We start from the raw sequence: 11678 nt of genomic DNA, 5'->3' as shown, positions 1-11678 counted from the left end.
GGCGGCCGCAGGGCCAGGCGCGGAGGAGGAGCCGGGCAGCGTGCCCCGCCCCGGGCGCGCGCGCGTCTCCTGTTCCCGCCGCCGCGTTCCTGGCGCGCACGCGGCTTGGTGTCGCCGTGTGCCAGCGCCCCGGCCTCGGCCGCCTCGTGTTCCCGCTGCCCGGTCTCCGAACTCCCGCTGCGCGCTGTCACCACGCGCCAGCGCCCCAGATCCCACGCCTCCACCCCCGCTCCGGTCCCCGTGAGCCTGCCCACCCTCCCACCGACCAAGTCTTCCCAGCCTTTTCTACCCCTTAGGGTAGCCGGGCCGCTTCCAGCCTGGGGGCGGGGGTCGGTCACCTACGGGAATCCTCGTATCCTAGCACCTACTGAGAAGGACCTGCATCTTACCCACGTGACAAGTGCACCAACTTTTTGGACATTATGGTGGAGAATCTTCAGTTGCCCTTTAAGTCCAGTGTAGAGGGCACGGGATAGTCCGGGCTGGCTACTTAATTTTCACGGTGAAATTTGAAAATGTGGTGCCCCTTATTTAAAAAAGATTGAGAATTTAAGGGCACCTGGGTTGTGCAGTGGGTTAAGCCTCCAACTCTTGGTTTCGCTCAGGTCCTGATCTCCGGGTGGAGCGACCAAGCCCTGCCCCTGGCTAACGCCCAGTGTGGAGTCCGCTTAGATTGTCTCCCTTTCCCTCTGCCCCTCCCGGTTGTGCTCTCTAAATGAATAAATTAAAAAAAAAAAAGGTAATTTAAAAAAAGTCGGTATCAGAGAATTAAACCAGGCCCAGGTCCCCTTCCAAGTGTGGGGCCCTGCCTTGGCCTGTGATGGGGTCACCACACACAGTGCAAACTGCACTGCGGCAGGTCCAGTTCCTCTGAATACCAGATCAAGTAGGTGCTGGTTGTAGAGAAAAAATGCACCTGCCTTCCTCCTGCTGCTGCCTCCCCTAGCCCGATGGCCCTGCACTACGGTGGGTGGGGGTTATGGGTGTTGAATGTATCTTCCTGGATGTTTAAGGAGTTCAGGGATCCTCTTGAGTCTTGGGTTGAGGACCCAGCACCACCGATTACTTATTTGGATGGTCCTGGTCAAGTCAATATAAGTGCGTCTATTTACTCATTTGTAAAATGAGGACAATAATTATACCTATTTTAAGGTTTTGTTGAGAATCAAATGAGTTAAAACATGTGAAAGTCCTAATATGACACTGGGTCCATTGGAAATCCTGTTTGGGCCTTTAATAGCCCACTGGCCTATTCCATCCCTTGCCTTGCCTTGCTTTGCCTTCCCCTCCAGGGACATGAAACCAGCTCATGTTTTCTTCAGGCCAATGTAACTTGACAGCTTCTTTTACTCAGTTCACCTGGCTCACTCTTCTATAGCCTCAAGAGTTCATCTCCTTTTCCAGGAAGTTCTTTCCCACACCCATAGCTGGGTAAGGTGCCCCTCCTCAGTGTTCCCCTTATGCCCCAGGGATGCATCCATTGTGCCATAGTATTTAGCACACTGATATTATCCTGATGGCTCTACCCTCAAGTATGTCACAAATCCAGCTCAGCTTCTCTTCTCAGGACCCTTACGGTCTAGTCTTAACAAAGGAGCCACAGTGATCCTCCTAGAACAAGTTGACGTGACTCTTGTCAAAACCTTATGTTTTCCATCTTAGAAGAGAATCCAAAGTCCTTAGCTTGTTCAATTCTCTGCTCTAGCCCTTGCTGCAGTTTATTTTCCTTCCAAACATTCTATGTATTTTTATCGTATTTATTGGTTTTCCCCCTCTAGAATGTAATTGCATGAAGGAAGGGGGTTGTCTTTTTTTGATTCACCCTTGGGCCTGCAAAACAGCACCTGGCATGTGGTAGGCACTCAGGATTTGCCACAATAACGAATAAATGCTTCATCTCTCTCTTGCCTGAACCTGAGTTCTTTGGGTGTAGAGCCAGCATCTTACTCATTTTTGTGGGCCCTGAGCTAAATGCTCCACAAATGTTGGTTGATATAATAAGAAGGAAAACTACAGCCCCATAATATAAGCTGAACCAACAATTAATGGTATTAAACATGCAAATATTTTTAAAATATGTTTATTATGTACTTTACACATTGAGCATTTCAGAAAAAATAATTACAATGATTTCAAAATGCAATTCCTAGACTCGATAAATATCCTTTATAATTACACCCAATCAATATCTGGAATTGTATGTAGACCCTATGTCAGCTAACAAGTAAAATAACTATATTAATCTCAGGGACGAGAAATATGCGCGATCACCTAAGTCACTCTGCCACTGTGCCTTTTTTAAGACTATTTATTTATTTGACACAGACACAGCAAGAGAAGGAACGCAAGCAGGGGGAGTGGGAGAGGGAGAAGCAGGCTTCCAGCTGAGCAGGGAGCCCGATGCAGGGCTCGATCCCAGGACCCTGGGATCACGACCTGAGCAGAAGGCAGATGCTTAACGACTGAGCCACTCAGGCGCCCCACCACCGTGTTTTTTAAAAACATGATTCTCATTTGTTTCAAGTACATATCCATTCATTGCAAGAGTTAAATTAGACCACTGATGTTAACACCTTAAAACTATGTATGATCTTTGTTACCTTAAAAGAAAATTCAGTTTTGTACAAAGAAATTCAAGAAGAAACTTTTCAGGACCCTTGATCAGAAGCTTCAGTGAGTGTTGTACTATTCCGGTGTACACGAAGGTTCAAGTAAGGCCAACAAAGAATGTTTCCTCTTTCCATTAAAGATAATCCAAGCAACAGGTAAACTAGCATTCTATAAACTAGCCAGCCATCAAGAGGTTACCAATAAAGGATGCTTTAAGTGTGTGAGGACATTTAAAAGCCTCAGCCAATGTTACAAAGTCACTAAAACATTTAGAGTATTATTTATGAATACAAGCATAATTGGTGTTTTGTCTTCTATAAATAATCATCTTTGAAATGCTCAAAGTGAGTTCCAACTGCAGCTCTTTCCTGATGTGAGAAGAGGTGGGTACACATGGGATGATCTACTGATTTACCTTCTCAAAGTATTCTTTGGAAGCAGTTGGATGTGGCTTTATCTGAAAATACAAAAACATTTAATTAGGCAGCTGACTTCAAGGTAAGTCTCAAAAGTGAGTTGAAAGCTCTCAGTTTTTAACCCAAAGTTTTTTTAACTTTTTAAAGCGTGGTCTGTTTCCTTTAAAATACACGGATGGAGGTTACATCAACAGCCTGCCTAATCCCTGGCCCCGCCCCAAACCCTGCCCCTCGGCAGCTTCACCCATCTGCACACCATCTGCACACTTGGTCTAAGGGTGGGCTCCTTTTGTAGGTACTCTAGGCCAGGAGCCCTGGAGGCAGCGAGGACCTGGGACCCTATGCTGGGGTCTCACTGCCTTTGGAAAACCTACTGTAGGAGAATCCGGGGTCCAGTTTGCTGGGCAGACTTCTCCATGGGTTTCCACAAACTGGAACGCCTTCACCAAGCGGAGGGTCTCTTCCACACTTCGGCCCACAGGGAGATCGTTGACACTCAAATGCTTGATGACTCCATTGGGGTCAATGATGAAGAGACCTCTGCATCAGGATTTATCCCCATCAGTACCTCAGCGGAACCACAAGAACAAAGTCTAACTTCTACCCGCTTCTGTCTTTAATTCTCCTCAATAAAGCATTAAACTCCATCGTATGCTTAAACGTGGGGCTTTCACTGTTACACACACAGTTGATCATTTCTCACTGATGACGTGCCACACACAGGTGTGACTAGACCAGGCCAATGTGGAAAACAGGCAGTATTTCCCACAGAGAAAAGTTATAGAGTCTAAAAGTCAGAGAGAGCAGACTTCTTTAACTTATTAGTGATTTAGGTGTTCTTTGGGTGGCTGTATCAAATCATGAGAAGAAACCAGAGGTAGATGAGGAGAGACAGAGATGTATTTTATCTATATTCAGTAAATACTGATGAAATGAGTGAATTCTTGGGTAAATGGGGGGGGAATCCCCTGGGGAAATCTTTGCAGAAAGAATTTACTGGCCTTAAGTCTAGGCTGAGCAGAAATCTAAAGGAAAAACCAAGACTGTTACTCTTTATCACTTGGCAGCAGCATAATGAAATGACCTACCCTGTGGTCTGTGATCATCTTCTGTGCAAGTGTTGGGGTTACTATGACATATGCAGATACAGGTCAACCACAGGTTTTAACAGTCTGTCTTAAAAGGGTGTGGCATTCCAAGTGTTAATCATGCAGTGAAAAAACAAGTAAAAGAAAAAGGCAAGGTGAAAGGTGCTTCTTCCTCCCTGGACCCGGCTCTTGGGGGTCTAGGCTTTGAGGCTCAAGGGGGTCCTGCTGTAAGCTCCTTGACCAAGAGCGGAGCCAAGCTGGAGTCCATGGTGCAGATGCAGGGCCCCCAGACTCCGGAAAGCAAGCCTTATCTTCCAAACCAGACTTGGCTACCCTCCCTTGTCAATTCTAACAGTGAAACCAGTAGGGAAGTAATGGCAAAATGAGCAAGACCTCACAGGGAAGGGGGTCCTGGGAGGACAAAGCCGGGCTTTTGTGTATTAAAGGAAGACAGAATCTCCCGGAGTAAAAGAGGCCCAAGCTCCAAGGTGGCTCCCAGAACTACAACTCCAGGTGTCACCCAAGAGGAAAGCAGGCCAGAGCAGAGTGAGGCAACAAGAGCAGGTGAGCAGGTTCAAGCCAGGCCCCAGCAAAACTGTGAGGCATATCAGAGTGGGGTCCTTGCCTGCTCCCTGGGGATCAAGTTCTAACCAACCCCCCCTTCACTCAGTGACCATCAAGATGCCACTGTAAGGCTTCAGGTCTAATCCCCCCACCCCCAGGAAGGTTGTGTTTGCATATGGGACTGTTAAAGACAGAAAGCTTTCACACTCAAAGGAATAAAGATCTAGCCACTGAATGAATGAGGACAGAAGTGACATTCTGGGACAGGAGTCATGACGCTACCAGAACCTGTGCTAAAAACTTTGGCCGCCTCACCTTATTTAGTCCCCACAACCAACCTGGGAGGTCCATTCTCATTTTAGTTATGGGAAAACTGGGACTCAAAGAGGTTCAATAACTTGCCCAAAGTCATACAGCTGTTAAATAATAGGTGAGATTAAAAAAAAAAAATCAAACTCTGGTCTGATTCCAGGGCTTGAACAAGATCTCACCCACCCCAGCTCACTGACTCCTACAGTCTGCTAGTCTCCCTTTCTCCGGACATGTCAGGAGTGTGCCTCCCACGACAGCAGCTCCCAGGTGGTGAGGGCAAGCGCAGCAGTGTGACCAAGACACACTAGTCCTCAGAAAGAGACACAGGCTGCTGCAGGCGGCAGACACATCTCAGCCATCCCGAGACGGCCGACACTCGCAGAAGGCACTCATCAGTGCTTACGAAAGGCTACAGTGAATGGAAGCTTTTTGGTTTTCAAAATGCTTTACTGAGGGCTCTGTAAGTCCTCTAAGAAGTGGGATGATGCTAAATGTGAAAAACAAGTTTAAGTTCCTAAGAAACATGATCTTACCTTAGAGCAACACCGGGGCCTTCCAAGAGCACGCCATAGTCTCGGGAAATCTGTTTAGTCAAATCTGACAGGAGTGCGATGTTCATGTGGCCCAAGCCGCCATTCTAACAAAAATGCGGACATGACTGGCTGTTACACCGTATGCTCTCCCCATTCTCAGCCATGCAAACTGATGTCTGAGGCTAACAAGAATGGCGACAGGTGGCAGCAACTGAGAACTGACAGTGGACCGAGCACTGCTCTTAGCTCTTTCTGTTCACTCACTTCCTCCCAGTACTGTCCTGGAGCAGATACTACTATCATTGTCTTTTTACACACGAGGAAACTGAGGCACACAAAAGTTAAGTTACTTGTTCCCGGTCATGGCTAGAAAGGGACAGAGGCAGGATTTAAACCCAGCTAATACTGGAGACCTTTCTTTTTCTAATTCTCGATGTATTCTTTTACTTGAAGATTAATTTCTGTAGCATAAAAATGGAAGCGTAATAAAGACTGAATAATTTGGTTTTGATAGTCCAGCAACACGGCTAGAAATTTTGATTCTCCCAATCGTTTTTCAGCAGCAATAGTGATCATGCAGAAGAGTGAAATCAGAGAACTTAACCACCATCCCACAAGCCATGCAGGGTATGTGGGATCTACAAGGTACCCGCGAGAGAGGAGGCATCGGATCCCAACTGTCCTTGCCCCCACCCTGCTGGGCCTGTTCTCCGTTACTGTTTGTACCCTGGAAAACACATGTGTAGTGGGCAGTAAATCCAGGCAATGTCGAAGGAGATAAGGACAGAGTTTAACAGAATTTGCCAGGAGCTTAGGACCTAGAAATAGCCCATTTCAGACTAGTCATGCTTTTACAATTTCTAGGTTAGTCTTTTTTTTTTTTTTTTAATATTTATTTATTTGACAGAGACATAGCGAGAGCAGGAACACCAGTAGGGGGAGTGGGAGAGGGAGAAGCAGGCTTCCCTCCGAGCAGGGAGCCCGATGCAGGGCTCGATCCCAGGACCCTGGGATCATGACTGAGCCAAAGGCAGACGCCCAATGACCGAGCCACCCAGGTGCCCCTCTAGGTTAGTATTTTATGGGATCTTTTCAGTTTTTAGGCTCCTAAGTGCAAAGGCAGGGCCACTGAGGTTTATACCTTCCTTGGTGTGTTGATCCAGGCGAGATGCGTGAAGTGAGAATCCACTGAAACAGCAACAACTTCACAGTTCACGTCGTGAAATTCATTGGCTTTGTCGCTAAAAGCAACAATTTCTGTAGGACACACAAAGGTGCTAGAAAAAAAGGGCAGAAATTCCCAACAGAGAATTTAAAAACAAGGATTTAAAATTTAAACAGGTAGCCTAAAAACTAGTTCAACTGCTTAAAGGTGAAGAAGGCAAAAACAGTTAACCATTCTCACCAGACTCACCTCTTTATTTAAGAATCATACCAAAAAATGGGGGTGGGCAGGGGAAAAGAGGCATATTCTAAGAATAAAGAAACAAATAAAGTAGCTTTATGAGAAAAGTCATTTTATTATCTTTACTTTTCTCCTTTTCCTCCAGGCCAGTGACAACTTCCTTACAGACTGGCTTATGGGAACCACAGCTCCGGAGCACATAAAACGGAGCCATGTTGAAACCCTACCCCACTAAAAAGAATGCCATCCCCTCCTCTAAATTTATTTATTGTATTTACTGTACAGATGCAAGCTGTCCTCAGCAAGGCCACCAGTGATAAAAGGATCTGAAAGAACCCTTCCCTTGACCAGAAGAGCAACCAGAGATAGGAAATGTCAGGGTGGAAGCAGGGACCTTAAATGACATTAAAGCATCACAGAAATTACACTTACAAGTCCAAAGGATAGAAGAAAAGCACCAAATATTTCCCCTTAAAGTCATCAAGGCTTAGGTCTTTGAACTCTCCGTTGACAACGGCAGTGCCCTTAAAATAGGGCGCGTGCTGGGTGACGGCAGGAGCGTGGTATGAGGAACCTGAAGGAAGCCCACACGCACATGTAGTTCATCATCTGCTAAATCACACACCTATCTGACTTCATTCAAATCTCTCATAGTAATTAATTAGTAGTATAAATTAATTAAAAGGTTCAGTTCAACCCTACGTCTAGGTAATACCCCCCCTTCCGTAGTTCTAGATGGTACACAATTCAATTCAAAGTACTATGGCGACTGAAAAGACTAAAAAGATGATGCCAGAAGATGGTAGGGACGAAATTGAGATAGAATTGAGGAGGAAAGGAGCCTAGGCATGGATTCTAAATACGGCTCAGATTTTGCCATGTCCAGGCAGGACAGGGAAGAGGGAACAGGGGAGGTGTGGGGAACAGCCCGTGGCAGTTTGAATAGAACAGAGAGGTGTGTGTGGAAGGAAGCATAAGAGACGAAGCATGAACAGCGGAAGGCCACACTCTGAGGGCCCTTAAATATCAGGCTAGAATCTGTTCTTTTTTGAAGATTTTATTTATTTGAGAGAGAGAGAACATGAGTGGGGGGAGGGGCAGAGGAAGAGGCAGAAGCAGACTCCCCACTGAGCAGGGAGCCAGACACGGGGTGGGGGAGGGGAGGAGTTCGGGGCTCGATCCCAGGACCCTGGGATCATGACCTGAGTGGAAGACAGACGCTTATCCGACTGAGCCACCCAGGTGCCCCCATAGAATTTGTTCTTAAAAGAAGGGATAGAGTGATCACTGGAGATTTTCAAGTAGGAGATGGAGGATGTGCTGGTGTTGGTGACCAACAAGGAAATGCGACACAAGGGCAGTCTGCCTCAGTAATTTTCAGTCCTGACTGGACATTAGAATCATTTGGTGAGCTTTTAAAATACACTGATAAGGGGATTAAAAGGTATGAACTTCCAGTTACAAAAAGGGGAGTGCAATGTACAGCATAGTGAATACAGTTAATAATACCATAACGGCTTTGTATGGTGACAGATGGTACCTAGATTTATCATGGTGGTCACCACCTAATGTATATAAATCTTGAATCACTATGTTGTACATCTAAAACTAATAATACCGTTATGCTAACATTTAGATTAAAAAACAATACGAAACAAAATGATGTCCCAGTCTCACCTCAGATATTGACTTAATTTGTCTGCGGTGGGACTGGGGTAGTGGTATACTTTCAAAAGCTCCCCAAGTGAGTCTAATGGATAGCCTGGGTTCAGAGCCCATGTCCTGAGATGATGATTCATATTACCGGGGTCAAACCAAGGCATAACACTTACTGGTGCTAAAAGCGAATTTTGCTTGACCAGAACCAGACCACAATACATTTGTCAGGCATGTTCTTCGGGAAGCAGCAGGTCTAAGGGCTGCAGGGACAGAGATGCCCCAAGGAATAGCACTCACATGTCGGGCAATCTGGAAAGAGAAACACTTTATATTAGGAAGTAGCCCGAAGGCTGACCCTGCTGAAAGGCATTAGATCATTGGTCGCCTCCGCTCTCCTTGCTCCTGTGAACCAAATACCAAACCCCAAACTCTAAGAGTACAGAGTGAACCTCCATGTTCTTAACATTCCTTTCTGCTTCCTTCTGCTTCAAGACTGCAAGAGGGGAACAGGGAGATGTTGGTCAAAGCGTACAAAGCTGCAGTTATGTAGGATGAATAAATCTAGAGATCTAATGTGGGGGTACAATGACTATACTTAATAATACCATACTTAACCCTGGGAATTTGCTGAGAGAGTAGATTTCAGGGACTCTTGTCACACACAAAAAAGGTAATCATGTGAAGAGATGTTAGTTTGAAGTAATCATTTCATTATGTATATGTACATCAAATCATCACGTTGTACAGCTTAAGTATATACTTTTATTTTAAAAATATATAAATAATTTTTTAAAACCCTGCAAGGCAGAGGGAAATTATAAAGCCATAAAGATTCCATGCTCTTAAGAACAACACAGAGGGTTCAAAAACCAAGGGGACTTGGCCAGGCCCCGTGTATTTACGCCCTTTACCAGCATGATCCACTAAGTATGTTCTATCATGTCAAGGTTTTCCCAGAAAAGACAAGGCCCCGCAGACAAGCAAACAAGTAGAGCAAAGTTCACCCTCTGGGAAAATTCGTACAGGGCTCAAGGGAATTGTTTGCTCAACCACAGTGTCTAGCATGACTCAGGAAGAAGAAAGAGCCTTGCGTTCAACCCCGCCAGGAGAAAGGGAAGAGAGGGTACCAAGAGGGTGCTCGGCTTTGCCAGGGGGAGAGCGCGGGTACAGACCTGGGGGATGGGAGGAGGGCATTGCCTTTTGCACTTTAGCACTTTGTACTTTACCACTTTGGTTTCCATCCACCATTTAGTGGCTGCTTATTACTGCAAAGCCTTACTGAAGGCATCATTCTATCTTTGGGCGAGGACAGTAAACTGAGGTTCGAAAAGATGAAGTCACGTGTCCAAGGTCACAGAGTAGCTACGGAACGGGGAAGTGCCAGGGACCCTGCCTCCAGGACGGGGTGCTCAGGTGGAGAGAGGACTGAGGACCCCCGCTCGGAGAGAGGAGGGATTGGAAGAGAGGACAGTGGGAGGGGGCGGTTCTGCGCAGGCGCATTCCCTAGAAGCGAGGCCTCTGGGTCCGTTACCCGCTGGTGCCCGCCAAGAACGGCGAAAGGGCCCTCAGACCACAGGGAGCAGGATCCTGTCTGGGAAGCACGTCGTCGGAACCACTACTGTGTCTCTGCTCTTGTCCCCTGCCGGCAGCCACTCACCGAAGCCCGGAGAAATCGTCCCACTGCGGCCGCCATCTTCAGTGCGCTCGGGGTTCGCGGGACTGCCGGGGAAGGGGAGGAGGCGGGGCGTGCGGGGGCGGCCCCGGGGCGGAGCCTCGGCGGCGGGGCGGGGCCTGCGCCGGAGCCGGGGCGAGGAAGATGACTTCCCCGTCTTTTGCTGGGACCTTCCTCGCGTCGACTTATTTGTCAGGTGTCTCAGCCCCAGTTCCGAGGGGGAAATGCCCGCTGTGGCTTCTAAGTAACGAAATGCTTGGGAAAACAACACTTTGTTTCTAACCGCCGCCCCAACCTGAAAAGGACTAATCCAGCTGGGGAGTTTGTGATTTTTATGGTTAACCCGTGTGGATGACTGTTCTACCCGTTCTGCAAAAGATTCTTCTTCCTGTTTAGGCGTCAGGTAGAGCCTTCTGGATTCTGCAGGAGATGGAATTAATTTTAAAGACCTTTTTTTCCATTATTAAGCCAAGTGGGTCAGACACGTCGAGTTTTTGGTGTTCTGAAAACCTTTGGGATGGTGTGTGGACTTCCATTTTGGCCTCTCTTCCCCAAATTGGGTGAATTGGGACAAATTTAAATTCTGCTTTCTGTTGATTAGTAAAGCCAAGTGCTCAGTGGTGAGCATGGTATTTTGAAGCAAGCTCATCACACACAGATAAAAATCACAGGGTGGCCTTACGGTAGATGCAGACTCTAAGTAGGTGTTTTCCAGACACCAGTCATTCCACTACCAACATAGTTTCTTGAATCTGTATATATTATTTACTATTTTCTTTAAGTTGACTCACTTTTGAAAAACGTAAATGAATTTATTTGAAAGAAAATGTTAAATAACTTCAATGGTAAAACCTTGTAACTTGCTATTAATAGACAATAATTAAAATAAATACATTAGGGGGGCGCCTGGGTGGCTCAGATGGTTAAGCCTCTGCCTTCGGCTCAGGTCATGATCCCGGGGTCCTGGGATGGAGCGCCACATTGGGCTCCTGGCTCAGCGGGGAGTCTGCTTCTCCCTCTCCCTCTCCCTCTGCCACTCCCCCTGCTCATGCTCTCTATCTGTGTCTCAAATGAATAAATAAAATCTTTTAAAAAATGAAAAATAAAAAAATAAATACATTAGGGATTCCTGGATGGCTCAGTTGGTTAATCGTGTGCCTTTGGCGCAGGCCATGATCCCCGGGCCCTGAGACTGGGGCCCTGGGATTGAGCCCCAGCTCGGGCTCCTTGCTCAGCGGGGAGCCTTCTTCTCCCTCTGCCTGCCATTCCCCCTGCTTGTGCTCCCGCTCTCTCTGTGACAAATAAATAAAATATTTAAAAAATAAATACATTAAAACAAAATGTTATTAAGTAGCAACTTTTTATTAAGTAGCAGGTTAAGTAGCAGGTACAGTTGCCTGCTGAAAATCTGAGACTTTG

At 46.6% G+C, this 11678-nt stretch overlaps 1 protein-coding gene across 1 annotated transcript; it reads right to left on the bottom strand.

The window, feature by feature from the left end:
* Positions 1-2064: 2064 nt before the first annotated feature.
* On the bottom strand, positions 2065-10318 carry PRDX3 (peroxiredoxin 3). The gene is made up of 7 exons (XM_028121818.2): positions 10245-10318; positions 8761-8896; positions 7361-7502; positions 6665-6800; positions 5524-5627; positions 3401-3566; positions 2065-3067 (listed from the first exon to the last, which is right to left on the bottom strand). Exons 1-7 carry the CDS (start codon positions 10278-10280, stop codon positions 3014-3016), a joined length of 774 nt encoding a protein of 257 aa, XP_027977619.1. The 5' UTR covers positions 10281-10318; the 3' UTR covers positions 2065-3013.
* Positions 10319-11678: the final 1360 nt, after the last annotated feature.

This window comes from Eumetopias jubatus, unplaced genomic scaffold, assembly GCF_037043125.1.
Source record: "Eumetopias jubatus isolate StellerSeaLion01/CBP00866 unplaced genomic scaffold, mEumJub1_p1.0 scaffold_17, whole genome shotgun sequence".
Taxonomy (NCBI): Eukaryota; Metazoa; Chordata; class Mammalia; order Carnivora; family Otariidae; genus Eumetopias; species Eumetopias jubatus.
The sequence above is the reverse complement of the archived record's forward strand: the minus strand, read 5'-3'. Positions and strand labels throughout refer to the sequence as shown.

Coding starts and splice junctions, on each gene's coding strand:
- PRDX3 (XM_028121818.2), bottom strand. CDS start 10,280: ATGGCGGCCGCAGTGGGACGATTTCTCCGGGCTTCG. Junction 6,801..7,360: donor TTCTTCTATCCTTTGGACTT/GTAAGTGTAATT, acceptor CTTTTTTTCTAG/CACCTTTGTGTGTCCTACAG. Junction 3,567..5,523: donor GGCCCCGGTGTTGCTCTAAG/GTAAGATCATGT, acceptor ATCCTGATGCAG/AGGTCTCTTCATCATTGACC.